This window comes from Stegastes partitus, unplaced genomic scaffold, assembly GCF_000690725.1.
Source record: "Stegastes partitus isolate 25-593 unplaced genomic scaffold, Stegastes_partitus-1.0.2 Scaffold1078, whole genome shotgun sequence".
Lineage (NCBI taxonomy): Eukaryota > Metazoa > Chordata > Actinopteri > Pomacentridae > Stegastes > Stegastes partitus.
The window spans coordinates 166,656-183,250 of record NW_007578809.1 but is presented as its reverse complement, the minus strand read 5'-3'; the positions used below and the strand labels follow the sequence as shown (position 1 = coordinate 183,250).

The window sequence follows — 16,595 nt, the reverse complement described above, 5'->3', positions numbered from 1 at the left end:
ATCATCTCGGTGGCACCGTTGACGGGCATTTCCTTCATCATCTCGGTGGCGCGGTTGACGGTGGGGGAGTCGGTGGGCATTTCCTTCATCATCTCAGTGGCGCCATTGACGGGCATTTCCTTCATCATCTCGGTGGCGCGGTTGACGGTGGGGGAGTCGGTGGGCATTTCTTTCATCATCTCAGTGGCGTCATTGACGGGCATTTCCTTCATCATCTCGGTGGCGGCGTTGACAGTGGGGGAGTCGGTGGGCATTTCCTCCATCATCTCAGTGAAGCTGTTGATGGGCATTTTCTTCATCATCTCGGTGGCGCCGTTGACAGGCATTTCCTTCATCATCTTGGTGGCGGTGTTGACAGTGGGGGAGTCGGTGGGCATTTCCTTCATCATCTCGGTGGCGCTGTTGACATGCGTTTCCTTCATCATCTCGGTGGTGCCCTTGACAGGCATTTCCTTCATCATCTTGGTGGCGGTGTTGACGGCAGGGGAGTCGGTGGGCATTTCCTTCATCATCTCGGTGGCGCTGTTGACATGCGTTTCCTTCATCATCTTGGTGGCGCCGTTGACAGGCATTTCCTTCATCATCTTGGTGGCAGTGTTGAGGGCGGGGGAGTCGGTGGGCATTTCCTTCATCATCTCGGTGGCGCCGTTGATGGTGGGGGAGTCGGTGTGCATTTCCCTCATCATCTTGGTGGCGCCGCTGATGGCGGGGGAGTTGGTGGGCATTTTGTTCATCATCTCGGTGGCACCATTGACAGGCATTTTCTTCATCATCTCAGTGGTGCCGCTGTCGGTGGGGGAGTCAGCAGGCATTTCCTTCATCATCTCGGTGGCACCCTTGACGGGCATTTCCTTCCTCATCTCGGTGGCCACTTGGTCACTTGCGCCAGAAGGTGTTGGTTGCAGTCTGGCTGATGAGCAGAGGGAAGTCAGAACGAGAAGTCCCAGCAGTCTCAACAACATCTGCAGGAAAAGGAGAAAGATGATGCTCGGTGTTTTCGAATTCCCATGTTTAAGCAGTTCTCCAAAACCAAGTGTCATTATAATATTTTCTATATAATTTGTCATTTTGAGACTTGCTACAGCATACTGACACTCATCTCTGGATATGGTTTTGAATAAAATAATTTGAATGGAAACACCCACAATGATGTCATCAAACTGGAAGAAATGCATCTCATTCACACTTGGCACCAGTGTTTTCTACCAATTAAATTTTGCTCAATGCTTCAATCTACACATAGACATAAATCTTCATCTTTGTTGATCAGATTTCATATCTGATTAGTAATGCATCTGAGGAGTTCCAGCTGCTGAACACATCTGAAGACAAAGCACTTCTACACAATGAAAGCAACGGTCAAGATAGCTTTAGCACAAACAGGGGATGACCTGCCCTGAATCAGAATTTAGTCTGAAGTATCACATTTGCACAAAAGAGCAGAAATGGAATATCTCAAAAAAAAAAAAAACTACCCCATTTTTTATAAATATTTTTATTCTTGTTGAAAGTGCTTTTACATTTTTGCAAAAAAAAAAAAAAAAAAAAGCTTCATGGGTGATGGAAACAAGTTTTCTGAATTTTTTCTGACCTTGTGAATATTTAACTCACATGAATGATCGACTGTCTGTGCTTCTTCTATTATTTTTGTACCCAGACAGCTATGCAAAAACACAGCTTTTGTGTCTGACTACAGTAAATCACCCAACAGCATGCAATTTATAGTGGCTGCTGCTGCTCGGTCATATTGTAACCTGTTTTTCAATTTTGAACCAATGTCACACAAAGGATACCCACAAGGACACTTTCTCAAAGCCTTGATTTTACTTCCTTGCAGATGTGAACATAGACAGCTTCATTCAGATGCATAGTTGTTACTTGTGTACTTACTTTTCTTGTCCACGGGGGGACATGCACATAATAGAATAGAACTTTATTAATCCCCTTGGTGGAAACTTCAGGGAAATTGCTGATTATATCTGTGTAATCCTACATGCACTAAACTGCCAATCATGCAGCCCAACCTGTTGCTCTTGTAGTGTAGTCACACTGACACAAATTTTAAGCTACACATGCAGGGCTCCGCAAGGGCTCTTGTGGACTGTAAGAGGACGAAATTCTCATTATGTTGATTCTGCTTATAAGAACGAAAAGTACAACACTGGCCTGAAAGGAAAAGGCTCAGCGAGTAACAAGAGTCTTACTCCACCTCAGGCTTCTCCCATCAGTTAGCACTCGTTGGATGAAGAAATGCTCGGCTGGAGGGATCTGAGTCGAATGTCAACGGACATTTCTGAAACATTGACTTTCAGCGTGAATGTGGGTGAATCGTATTACAGTTATTTTGGATGCATTTACTTTTTATGTAGCTCTCAGATCCACTCATGAAGAATGAAGTGACTCTATGTAAATGTTGTCTGAAGCCCTGTTTGCACAGGACAAGTATTACCTTCGGACCTATTGTACTGTCTGTGATCTTATTCCTTTGCAAATCTGCCACATCAGTAATTTATTGAAATTTCACTGCAAATTATGTATATAAAGACACATGAAGTGTAACTGGGGTCTACCCTCAGTTTCGACTTTAACATTCATGCAGATGTGTTTTTACCTGTATCAGTGAGCTTCTCTGATTGCTGCTTTGATTTGCCGCGACTACAACTAAATCCTTCATCCTTCATCAGCCTGATCAAACTCTTGCTCTCCTTTAGGTCTACGCTGTAATCGTTGTGTAAAAAAGGAGAAACATATGGCTTTTAAAAACAGACTAAAACTCTATTTTCCATACAGACAACATAGAACTCTGTTGTAGTGCTAATTTCAGCATGTAGGGCTTAAGGAACAGTCAACACATCGTCTATGAGTTTTTCCAAAATGCACCTTTTATATTCACTGATCAGTTCAAGATAAAAAACAAAAAAACATATATGAGATGCAAAAGCTTGAATTTTTCAAACCTTTTCTCTTTTTTTTTCTTTTTTTTCACAATTTTTTCTTTTAACTTCTAGTCAAACATTCTCTTAGACTTGAGAATAAATTCCTCTGAGTTGCTTCAGGAAAAACTCACCGCTCCGTCTGAGTTGTGCAGCATCCTCGGGAGAATCTTTTTTGGGAAGATGACCTGGATCAAAGAATTTATAAGCTTCGCCCAAAACAAAACTTCTTTCAGGTTCCATCTCACCCATCGGGCCCACAGACAAAGGCTGACGATGGGGGGAGCCAGGGGAGGCGCATCGCCATTGTCCCGCTAAAGAAGAACTGGGCCTTCTCCTGACCATGAAACAGCAAAAATATATTCAGAGCCGAAAGGAGAGACACTTTATCTGTTTATCGTTCCATTGTTCTCCACCCTTCTTTTTCTCTCATCCTTGGAAAAAAAAACAAACATTGTCTTTAACCTTTTCCTGTCTCCTCTCTGTTTACAATTACTTACAGTCTCCGGAATGTTCTTTCTCATTGGTTTCGATCAGTTTGGAGTCCAACATTTTGCACCAACACAGGAGATTAATTTTCCCCAAGGACTTCCAGTAGTTTCCCCTCAGAGGAAAAACTTCTGAAATAGCTGTTAAACCATCAGAGACGATGAATTCTAAACGAAGTCCCAACGGGAGGATAAATCTGGATATTTTCTAGGGTTATTTGAAAAAAAAAAAAAAGTTTCCCTCTGGCTCCATCAGAATCACCTCTGTTTTATGTACAATACCTTCAGTATCTTTAATGAAGACATGGAAAGTTTTACCTTCACATGATGAATATGAGTTTCAGGCCCTCAAAGTACAGATGGTCCATATTGGGCACTTTTTAAATCAAGTCACTTTTTACAGCATTTTTGAGCCCTGATGACAGAATAAGTGCAGGAGATAGCCACATGACAGCGCGTTTAGTTAAAAACTGCAACCAAATTCATTTTTTATTCACTCTCAACAATTTGCACTTTATACCAGGATTTTTTCCATCATTTCTGAGCCTCATTATTTCAGTCCAGCAGATAGACACATGGAAATTCCGGGGCTGAAAAATACATTTAACTTCTGTTAAAAACTGCAACCAGATCAGTTTTATATCCATCAGTTTTTTGTTGTTTTTTTTTTTTTTTCTATAACCAACTTTGAGTATTAATATTATGGGATGTATCATAGTGTGAACAGTAAAACTGCAGCAGTTTAACATCTATGACACAGAGTCATAGAAACAATCATTGGTACTCTGTATGTGTTTCTATTTTCTGATCATTCACCAGAGAAAGCTTTAAAAAGTGCATTCTGGGTAAACTTTCAAGACTCATATCAGCATGTGTGATGGTGGTTGGTCAGAACAAGTTCTAGACAATGAAAGGATCATTTTGATACCAGGCTAATTTTCTAGACAGTAAGAATAATTTTCTAATGTAGGCACGTTTTGATGCTCGAAGATGTAAAATTTGAGATTGTATTTACTCAATGAATTAAAACAATATTAATGTGAGATTTTGTCTTTAGACTGTGGCACCTGGACTGAATGTAAAATGAATGTGGTTGCAGTTTTTAATGAAAAATGTGTTTTTATGTGAGTATATCCTGCACTTAATAACTTATCAAGGTTCAGAAATACTGCACAAAATAACACAAATGAACAAGTTCCCCACCTGGACCCTCCTCTATGTACTTAAAGGGCCTGTAACTCTGAAAAGCTTCATAGTGTGAAGGTAAAACTTTGTGTGACTTCAATAAATATTCTGAAGCAGTTGTACAAAAAAATCAGCTGAAACTGAGGGGTCAGAAATCTTCAAAAACATCTCATAAATACTAATTTAATTGAAACAGCTGCTTAATGTAGTTTTTATGAAGTGTTGGGGACTATTTGCAGCTGCGTATTAATCCACAATAATCCACCTCTTTGGTGTTGCAGCAAGACAGTGTTTGTTGAACTGAGTCAAAATAAACTGCAATGTGTGTTCACGGTGAAGAAAGAACACAGCAGCCAGTCCAACAGTATGACTCACTGATGGGCTTTTAGAGCATCTGGACAACAATGAGGCCCTAGAATACAGATGGATATTTAATAATACACATATGATAATATTGTAAATAATCCAGCTATGATCCTCCAGCACAGGAACAACATACAGCTCGGTTCTGATTTAAAGACTCTCCCTGTAATTATACTTTACAGTGTAATTCATTTGCCAAAAAAATTGACGAAAGACAGAATATGAAAATGTCCTGAATTCAATGTTAACTATTTGGGAAAGGCTTGTGAAAGGTTTGGTGCCTGTTGCACAGGGTGCCATCTATTATTAGTTGGGTGAAAATGCCAGTAAAGCCATGAAATACGTACTGTTTCTGAGTCATGCTGCATTTTTTTGTTGATCCAGTGTGTTTTATTTTCGTCTTTGCTCTGTGGAAATACAGTCTGCAATTTAACTGAAAAACTCAGTCGTGGAGAATCCATTGTGCTGAGGAGCTCAGAGTGTTTATTTTTTGCATTTCTTTAAATAAAACCTGTGGAATTAACGGATTTTAATGAAATATTATTAATTTTGTTTAGATTTTCTGGTGGAACTCTTTCTGATTTTACAGTTTCTGACTGATAAATAATCACATTTTGGTTATTTATTTATTTATTTATTTTAAAAGATAGCATGACTTTGAAACCTAGTGGTTGGTTTTGGGTTTTATAATATTTCTTCTTTCAAACCAAGACTCACAGTGCGATAATTGTTGACCATTATATTGGCAAAGATGCATTACGTCACAGAGTTTGATGAAAAGTTGTATTTTAATTCAGTTTTAATTTATTTAATATTTTCAGTAGACAAAGCATGTTTAATGATCATTTTAATAAATTCTTAACAATAACTTCATTGCACAGAGAAGTACAGCTTCATTCATCTGGACTCTTTTCATAATGAAAACCTACAGCCCACTACTGCAACACCTAGTTAGCTGGTTCCAGGCTAACTATGCTCCAGACATGAACGTGGTCGTATCACTTTATAAGGCTTCCTCATGAATGTAGATGAAGTTATTAGCTTTAGGAAATTGTTGCACATGCTGTGTAACGTGAACAGGACAACAGAGTTTTGACTCAGTATAGCTGGTAACAACAACCTCAAGTCAAAAAACACAAAAACAAAAAACCAACAAACAAAAAAAGACCACATCAGTTCAGTCACACTCAGGTCACAGTCACAGCGTTCTTTCTTTTCAATCTTTCTTTTTTTTTTTTTTAAGATATTTTATGAATTACAAATTAAACATGTATTTTATTCATTATATACTGTGGTGCAAGGTCAAGCACTGTTACTTGAGTTCCACTGGTTGTGCAAATTCAGCCATTTTTATTGATTTTCCATTTTGTAAATCATGTCACATGATGCAAAATCCCACCTTACAAATTTTAACAGGTCATAGAAGCTTACATTGTACCTTCAAGACGTAGTTCATCAAATAGAAATTGAAAAATTAGACTTGCGTGTAAAATCAGATGATTTTCATCAGAAATGTGGAATTTTTTCAGTCTTTAATCTTATTTCGGAAAACAAGCCTTGCAGTTTGCGACTCATCAGACACTTTTCATGTAGGATTTTAAAGTGAGCTAAATCTTGTTAATAAAATGATTTACCCATGATTCTCTCAGTGCTGCATCTTCAGTCTTCTTCACTCGGCCACATCTCGTTTCCCTTTTCTTCCTTACCTGCTTGTGAAACTTTTTAGCTAATCAAACCTTTGTATCAACTGACTTTTGATGATTTATTTTCTGTCACACTATATTCACCTCACAGTCTCGGTGGTTCCATCAGTACACTGATTAAAAGCAGTTACAGGAGGAGGAAACATGGTTTTGCCAAATTTATTTTGGATACAAACAACTAAACCAAATTGCCTCTGGATTGGATTGTTTGCCTGACTTGTATTTGAAAATAGCATTGTTGCATTCAGGGTTAAAACAAGGAACAAAACTACAACAGTTTGAAGATCATGTTTTATACTGGTACTCTTATGCTTACATTAGCAAAACATTGCATTTGTCACTATTATTCTGGTAACATGGAGATAAATGAGCAGCTGGAAACAGCCTTAAAGCACTGAAATGAAGCTGAACACATACAATCTGTGTGAATCGACCAGCAGAATGAACAAAAGCTGGAGGTAAAAAAGGTAAGCAACACATTCCCATTCGGAGCCAGAAAAACCCTGCAAAGCTGTTACTCATAGCACATAAAATGAATTAATGTTCAAATGATGTCAGAGAGAGGGCTGTAGATGTTTTAATCTATTTGCCAAACTTCAGACACCATCACTTTTGCCAGAAAAAAAAAATGTAGAAGCTCTTCTGATTGGAGCATCTGCTTTAGTTGCAAAGGTTTTGTTTTTCCTTCTCTTTTTGTGTCCTCAAAATGTGAAAAGGTGAAATGGTAAAAGCTCTAAGGCAAATCTTCAGCAAGCTGATATCAAGGATTAAAAAAATAAATCTCCTCTGAAGTTCTAAAGTATTTTTAAAATTTTTTAACATTAGAGCAGCTTTGAATTTCTGTGATCTGGCAGTTTATAAATGTGAACACATGATCAGATGTAGCCCGGTCAGACTTTCCTGCCTTGAAGAGATGCAGTGTTGAATAAAAAGTGAATTTATCTCCACATTTAAAGAGGAGTAGCCCTGTGATAGACTGGTGACCTGTCCAGGGTGTCCCTTGCCTTCACCCTAAGTCAGCTGGGATAGACTCCAGCCCCCTGTGACCCTAGTGAGGATTAAGCGGTGTATAGATAATGGATGGATGGATGGATTTAAAGAGGGAGTATTTTTAGGGTAAGAATCTACGTCATTTTTTTCTCCAAGCAGTTGCTTGGGTTCAAGAATTCTAACAGCTGGTTGTTTATTAACACACACACACTGCAAAAATACAGCATCAAGCTTTGTCTATAATTTACTCCTAAAACCCATTTTTTCATAGAAAATTTGGGTAATATTGCAATGCAGTAATCATGTGTTTCCATGTTTTAAATATAGGTTACATTTTTCAGTTTAAACTGTTAAAAAAAAACTGAATTTACTACAGAGAGACTAAAACTTGATTCACATTTTTGCGTGAAGGAATGTTCTTGTTTTCAAACCTCTACCACCACTGTGTGTCGACTCAATCAATACCAACATTTTCTCCCTTTTCCACTGTGAACTTAAAGTTTGGTAAAAGCAGCATTTACTCGCTTTAAGTTCTATGTCGTCCACTTCTTCCAGCTGCCATTGACAGAATTACATGAAGAAACCAGACAGCAACTTCCACGTTGAAAAAATACAGCCAACATGGAGTGTGCCGAGAACTGCAGTTCCTCAAATGTCCACTTGAGGCAGGCTCTAAAAGCAAGTTCGTCCCCCATATACCTCCATGTTAAAATGTCAAATTTTACAGCAGAAATGAACACGTTTACAACCTGAAACAAAAGACAGTTCTGGACTGTGTAGCTAATTTTCACAGTCTTGACAACTTTGTCAGGAGTAATTTACATATATATATATATATATATATATATATATATATTGTACATTTAACATTTCTTAAGGCTCGAAGTTATACACAACTAGATCATGGCCACTTTGAGTGATATGTGGATGCCATCATAGGATAGTGCATGGACCACCACAGCTTCAATCATACTTCACCCTTCTGTTCATTTTTGGATCAGCCAGGAGTTGGGGGAAATTATGCTGTGTCAAGATGTCAACAGGTGAAACCACCACACATAAGTTCAAAACGGCTCTTTGGAAAATTTAAGGGTGGCATCGCAGAGGGTTTGTCCATCTATGTATGGAGTCTGTATAAGAAATTTGACTTAGTGACACAGAAACAACAGTGAAGAGTACCAACTACACAACATGCACATCACCAAAGTGACTTCTCTGACAGAAAGCTCAATTCCAAAAGTGGACAATGCTGAATCTCTTGAATACCCCTCCTTTAAAACTTTGTTGTGGATGCTTTTTCTATAACTGTGCGACAGACTACAGCCTAATTTGGAGGAGGTGTGGTGTTGCCATTCCAGCTGTAGGTTCCAGGAGTTGGGGGCGGCATGTTGGGAGATCGACCCGAGATAAATTCACAGGAGTCGGGGTGCAGCAGAAACCCAGAGAATGTGCTGGTGTATTCTTTGTCAGTGTACATGCCATTGGTGTCGTTGTTCTTGACTTGCATCCATACCCGGTCTCTCATCACAAGATGGAGGACAACCTTGTGGCTGGTGGTGGATGGGTAGGTTCCTTCTGTCACTTTGACTTTAGGATAGAAGTTGTGGAAAATGCCAACTTTAAGTGGCTTCTTGGCAACTGCAAGGTGGAAGAAGAAGACATAGGTACCGTTGACAGGGGCCGTGTAGATACCCATTGATGGGTCAAAGTGCCCCTGCTGGTTGGTGAGAACACGTGGGAAAGAAATTGGATAGTCAGGAGCGGGATATGACTCGTTGGTAGATGCTGAGAATGCCGACTGGATGAAAGGGGAGCAGGGACCACGTGGCCCCATGACACCCATATCACCCTGGTTGCCTTTTGGCCCCATGACGCCCTGTTCACCCTTTGGACCAGTGTCACCTTTGGCCCCCATGTCACCTTTTTCTCCTGACATTCCATCAGCACCGTCCGCCCCATCAGTGCACTCACACATTCCCTGCTCACCTTGATCCCCCTTCTGGCCATTCATACCAGATTCCCCAGGTTTACCTAAGTCCCCCTTGTCCCCCTTAACACCCTTGGGTCCCTCAGATCCCTTCATCCCAGGCAGGCCCTGAGCTCCTACTAGTCCAGTTGGGCCTTGTTCACCTGGTTCACCTGGGACACTGTCACAAGTGGCTGGACATGTGCCGGCTTCCCCCTGGGGGCCCTCTGCACCAGGGTTCCCCATAGATCCTTGGTCACCTTTTTCTCCTGCAAGCACACAGAATACACATCATTGCATTATTTTTGATTTTGTGGTAAAAATTCAAAACATTTGTTTTTCCAGGATATCTTTGGGTGATGCTGTCTCCCACACCGATGACAAATTCCCCAAATGAATCTTAATACAAACTGCAGTCTTTCCCCAATTGAGTAACTCTTGTGCATAAACTGAACCAAAACTTAGTGATTTTGGATCATAAAAATTGCTATTTTGGAAACTGTGATTTATAACATTCTTGGTAGGTTGTCCATGTAGCGCTAATAACCATTTAAACCGAGGGCTGAGCCACATAATATGAGCTCAGCAGACCTTTGAATCCTCGGTCTCCCTTTAATCCGTTGAAACCAGTTATGCCAGGCATTCCTTTGTCCCCAATGTCTCCTTTCTGACCTGTAACAAGAAACAAAAATGAAATAAGACATGAACAATATTTAGACATGCTATTAATGTCCTGAATAAATAGTCAAATTGTAAGGTCAATAAATTACTTAATTTTGAAGATTAATTTAAAGGGAAAACATCCAGACTTGATTTTCTGTAGTTAGAATGTAGCTCTCAGTTTTGCCCTGCTTCCAGTCTTTGATCTATACGAGGCTAATGAAGTACAAAACCTACAACTGCTTTATAAAGTATGACCCTCAGAAAAACTAACCTCATCTTTTTCCTCATCAGTCTCCACTAAAAAAACTCAAAGTGAAAAACTGACTACAGTAGTCAGACTCTTTGGGGCTCTGTATTGGGTTTTATTTATCTTGTTTGCTTTAGTTATTCTTCACAGGAATCAGTCCAGTTAAATTTAAGAACTAAACCCCACAGATCATCCGTCGAGGAACTTTAAGTTCACAGATGCTTCTGCCTAGGGGTTAAATCAGTTGTTGTCGTTACATATTAGGTATTTCTGGTGTTGTACCCACATAACTGGGCATTAGGTGATATGGCCGTATGTGTTAGTTTGTCAAGCCGTACACTGACAATGTCCAATGTTAAATGAACCTATCGCTGAACAGACCAAAAATGCAAGAACAGGACTGAGGTTTTGTCATGTTTGTTGTCGTCACTAGGGCAGTGTTGAAGAGTCCTGGATGTGTAACTCACCCTTCATCCCTTCAGGGCCTGTAAATCCTCGAAGACCTTTGAAGCCGGTCAGTCCTTTTCTCCCAGGACTCCCAGGTTCACCTGATCAAAGGTGACAGTCAGGTCAGTTTGAACACAGCCTTCTGGAAACACTCTCAGAATTCTAGAGGTTATATTTGAAGTTATTTCAGGCTAGAAATATGCCTTTGTAGATGCTCAGTCATTCAGGTCATGGTAATCCAGTTTCAGTAAAAAAAAAAATTTACTGAACTTCTCATTTAGAGATGGTTCTTCAGTTCTGAACTGAAGAAGCCTCCTGAATGAGAGGTGAAACGCCTTCAAGATCCTAAAATAGAAGTATATCCGCCTTTTACTGAAGCTCCTAAGAGTCCAGACCAGACAGTGTTGCAGGAGCTTGACTTTTTTGACATCTTGCTTGCATCGCTACAAGTCTGTCACATGATCAGTGGTCACTGTGCCATTGTCTGTGCTGGTAATATTAGATCAGACCTGTGATGCACTAAGATTAACTAGCTGACAGATAATAGTAACAATTATTGTTGATGCATGATGCTTTAAGTAACTTGGGTCAACCCAAGTAATTTGAGTCCTTAACTCTCTGAAACCCCAAACCAAAAATGCATTTTATCTTTCAAAAATCGCCAAATAACTCACAGTATTTTTTTTTTTTAAAGCCAGAAATTGTAAAAATAGAAAATATTGTAGGATTTATAACATTCAGATGGTTCTTTACAGTATCTTGTGATGTGGTACCAACAGAAAATGCAATCAGATCTCAGCTTAAAACCGTGACCTTTTATCAAATCCCTTTTTTCTACATGTCTCGTATAAGAATATACCAAAAATAAAACATTTTTGCTAGATTCTGTACAAAGCAAAGAAATCTGAACTCCTCGGAGCAACTGAGAAGCCACAACTGATGCGGCTGCATCCGACGAACACATGTGCAGTTGTCAGCTGAACTGCAGGCTGTGTTTAAACAGAGCAGAGAGGAGACAAGTATAGAAACAGATTAAAGGTGTACTTGGGCACTTAGGACAAAAAAGTCAGCTCTTTTTTCCTTTTCTATTGATGAGCCACAGTGAGGAAAAATGTAAGAGTAGCCAAAAAATGCCCAGAAAATGCTTAGAGTTCAGAGAGTTAAGTCTGACAAAACTGACACCTTTTACCCATAAAGTCACACAGATTGAGAGCAAATCTTGTTTTCAGGCCCTGAGGTTTCTTCATTTTTCACAAGGATTTTAAAATGATAAAATACAGTATTTTACCTCTGTGACAGTCACCTGTTTTCTTCTCCTTCTGATGACTGTACCTCTTGCTGTCTACTTCTTCCTGTCTGAATGAGTCCTGCTAACCTAGTTTTTTTTTTTTTTTCATTCGTGTTCTCGTGTTTGCGGTGGTTTACATTCAAATGTGTGTCATGTTCTTGCCCGCTGGCCATCATACGTGGTTTACTGCAGTCATGTGAGGAGGCCTCACCTCTCACTGTTTAAAGGAACCACAGGGTTTATCAGTTTCAAGATGAACCTGATTCGTAAAACAAGAAAAGCCATGAACTGTTTTCTTAACCGATGTTTGAGATGAGAGTTGTGACAGTGTCATCTACTTTTTGCATTTTTTGTTGCTGATTTTTCCAAAACGCTGGACTGAAAGTTATTTTAAAAATTACTTCAAAACTATTTTAATAGTCTGGGGCAAACTGAACTGAAGTGGTGGGCTTAACTTTTTAATTAGTAAATATAAAACTGCCCAGTTGATTGCTGATACTAAGACAAACTTTTTTTTATTTAAATATGCAAATGAGGCACTTGCGTATCTAAAAATCTCCAATTAGCATTAATATGCAGAACCAGAGTCTAAAAACACCAGATTCTACATTTGTGTTCATTTTGTTGACACATTTTTAGAGGGTATTCTGGTTATCAGGTTTTATCACTCCATGTATCAGAAAATACTGTCACCAGCCAGAACAAAATATCAGCTTTCACTATGTTTTTAGAAAATAAAACATTTCATAAATCAGGCTGTGACTGATATATAAACAAACTTCTCTGCATAAAGCCTTTTGAATGTAGACTAGAATGAACCTGGGAAGTTTGTGAAAGCTGCTGAAGTGGAGATTCTTGGATCAGATTAGGAGGAAAACTATAATTTAAGAGAACAGCCAGTAAATATGTTATAATTGAAATTTAGGGACACCATTTTTTTTTAAAAATGTAAATTAAAAAAACAGCTCACAACTCTGAACAAAGTCGTTTTACGCAAGTAAAATACCTTAGAAAATGACCAGTGCATTAAAAAAAGTATATGTTTTTGCCTGCAGTTTCTTGCCTTAAACAGAAATGTTTGCGTGAATTATGAGACAAATTGCAGATGTGTTTGATTCACTTCACTTCAGACATGACAAAGCAACCATAAAAAAAAGCTTGATATCTGGATGTAACAAAAACAAAAGCCTCCTGCTGCTGCTGTTGGAGGGTTTTGCACTAAAACTCAAACAGATCATTTCAGGTGTTTAAAGTGGTCTACATGCCTGGAAGGCCTCGGTCTCCTCGATCTCCTTTGGGCCCCACAGCTCCTTTACACTTCGAACAGATGCAGAACAAAGGGATCTGGTCGATGGGCGGCGGTACCGGTAAGTTGAACAGTATGTCGCAGATTGCTGTGTTGGGCATCGGAGGCCCAGAGGGGCCACCAGGCCCAACCATCCGAAGCATTTCAGTCATGTTGTCATCAGATGGCCACGGCTGACCTCTGGGATCAATCAGCGGGGAGCCGGTGGGTGGCCAGGGGGGCATAGTTTCTGATCCAGTCCAGTAGATGGTGTTGTTGTCAGAAGTCGAGCTTCTTTCTGTGCTGAACTGGGGATCGGTGGTGTTTGGCAGCAGCATGGCCGAGCAGAGAGATTTCAGGACGAGGAGTCCCAGCAGCCTTGACAACATCTGCAGGGAGACAGAAGGATGATGATGGGAGTAAGACCACTTCAACCTGTTTTACAGTACGAGCAGTCGCTCACATTGCTGCTTAGCTAATGCTACTCCCTTAACGATCAATTAGTCAGTAGCCGTGTTTCCAAATAACTGTCAAGAACATTTTCAGTGAACTTAAAGTTGCAAAAAATTAAAACACAGAAAATACAAATTAGGCTTGTTTCCAATTGTTAACCTTTCACACTCCAAACCACACTGGAAAAAATAAAATTGCCTAAACTGCACCATTTATCAGAGCCAGAAATTGTGAAAACAAAGAGAATTTTCAAATTTTTCAGCTTTGCTGACAGTCTTTGAACTTATCATCTGTGACATGTGATTCCATCAGGAAAAGTCTATCAAATCTATGCTTGAAAATGTGATATCTATTTGTTTGTATTTCAAAATCACTTCTTTTAACATCTTATTAAAAAATTCCCCAAAATATAACCTTTTGTCTAACCAGATTTTCACACAGAAAAAAAACTCTGTGCTTGTCAGTGCAACTTGGATGTTGTAGCTTATTCAGCTTTGACTAACATTACCATGACATAAAATTAGAGGCTTTTGACTGAACAGCAGGCAGTGTTTACACCGAGCAGAGAGCCGACGAGTATGTAAATGAATTATAGAATACAAGCAGTGAAATATCTATGACATGTAGAGCCACCATTTTTTCCCCTTCTAGGTTTTTCAAGGTTTGCAAAATAAGTAATCAAAGGTATTCAACTTTTGTTTTTTTGTTTTTTTATGATTTCTGTCATTCTGCGTCATGCTGATAGAAGACATTTCTGAGTTGTCCCTCCTTCTTCACCAAAAAAATTAACCACAGTGAGTAAAAAAACAAAAAAACAAAAATATGACAACAGCAAAAAGCACTTAGAAACTGTTTAGAGTTCAGAGAGTTAAAAAATGTGCATTAAATATGTTCTGAAATCACAGCATGTGGTTGAACTGATCAGGCATTAGATAAATGCTACAACACAGTAATTCTGCTCATCCTGTTTTGCTCAAAACCTGATCTTTACCTACTTTTTCCTTCCTTCTGCAAACCACAGCTGCTTCAAAGAGTTTTCAGCATGAGCTTCACGTTGCTATCCCAAACCCAGGAAACTGCCTTGATTTATAATTTCATCCTTTATCTTCATGCATATGAGTTTTCATCCGTAAAAGTCAACTCAGCCACAAATAGTAAAACAAATATTTCAAATTTCAAATATCAACTAATCCCAGTATGTTCATACCCTCATAAAGGTGTTCATAAGTAGAGACTATTGATATGATTGATATGACAAGTTTTTCAGACTTTTTAAAGCTTTTTTTTTTTTTTTTTTTTTTACATTTTAAAGCTCTTTCACTGCTTTTCTTTTTCAAAAAGCTGCTCAAACAACCAGTGAAACACAATCTGCTCCCTGACTTAAAAATGAAATCCTTTGAGGTACTTTAGGAGAAACTCACCACTCCGTCCGAGCTGTACAGCATTATCTGCAGAGGCACGTTTGGGAGAAGCAGCTGGATCGAAGGGGCTTTGATGCCTTTATAAGCTTCGCTCCAAAACAACAGCGTCTTTCAGGTTCTGCCTCACCTGTTGGACAAAGGCTGAGGACGGGAGGGAGGCGTGTTGTCATTGTCCTGCTGAAGGAGAACTGGTCGTTCTGCCTGACCTCCTTCACCATTGATGCAGAAACACACCTAGAGCAGAAAGAGGAGACACTGCTCTGTTTATCGCTCCATCGTTCTCCACCCTCGTTTTTCTCTCATCCTTTTAAAGGATAAAATAAAATCTTAAGCCTCGTCGGCCCACATCTCTGTTTACACCTCATTGTTTCATTTGATCATTTTGGATTTGTCCTACATTGTTAACAAGTTCTTTGGATTAATTTCCCCACCAGCCACATACATTGAGTATTGTTTCCCTGCAAATAAGAAGCTTCTGAAACAGCAGTCCAACCCTAAACTCTAAACTGTATTTCTTAATAAATGTCTGTGTGCATTTGCTGATACTAATGTTAAAATCAGTTACTGAGTAACTCAGAACTGAGGACAATACAGGAGATACAGTCATGAACAAACTGAGTGAACATTGTGACTGACGTTGTTGGGTTTGACACCACAATGGAAACAGAAAGTCTGAAACAGCCAATTTGGGGGATGATCCTATAAACACCACTCCACGCCTGCCCCTGCTCTGGAAAGCTTCCTAATGCTTTTCAAATGTACACCAAAAAAGAAAGCGACTTCAATTTACATATAAAACATGTAATTGATTTTAGAAACAAAACTTCAAATCTTTAGCCTGACAGGAATTATCGGCATGATCACCGTAATAACGACAAAAATTACATCTTCCCTCATATACTACCCTGAAATGTCTTATAATAAACTGTACTTGTGTTAAAAACAAACAAACAAACAGTAAGTAATACTTAGAAACAGGAACCACTACATCAGCTTGAACAGATTGTTCCAACAGTGTCCAACACCAACGTACTAGTGTGTTTTTCTGAACTTTAGTGACAGTAACCACCAGAACATGCTGTACAAAATGAGTTATTTAGTAGAAAACCAGAATATTTATGTCCGTGGTGGACATGAATGACTTTGTGAGGGAAGGAGTAGCT

General features: G+C 39.3%; 1 protein-coding gene across 1 annotated transcript in view; it reads right to left on the bottom strand.

Moving 5' to 3' along the window:
• The window catches only part of LOC103367708 (collagen alpha-1(XXVII) chain-like), a 19,003-nt gene extending 5,107 nt beyond the window's left edge, over positions 1–13,896 (bottom strand). Inside the window, exons 1-5 of the mRNA XM_008295825.1 lie at positions 13,539–13,896; positions 11,006–11,086; positions 10,220–10,300; positions 9,013–9,897; positions 24–910 (exon numbers count right to left, since the gene is read on the bottom strand). Coding sequence (XP_008294047.1) covers positions 24–910; positions 9,013–9,897; positions 10,220–10,300; positions 11,006–11,086; positions 13,539–13,896 — 2,292 coding nt within the window. The remainder of the gene's footprint in view (positions 1–23; positions 911–9,012; positions 9,898–10,219; positions 10,301–11,005; positions 11,087–13,538) is intronic.
• Between the last annotated feature and the right edge of the window lie 2,699 nt (positions 13,897–16,595).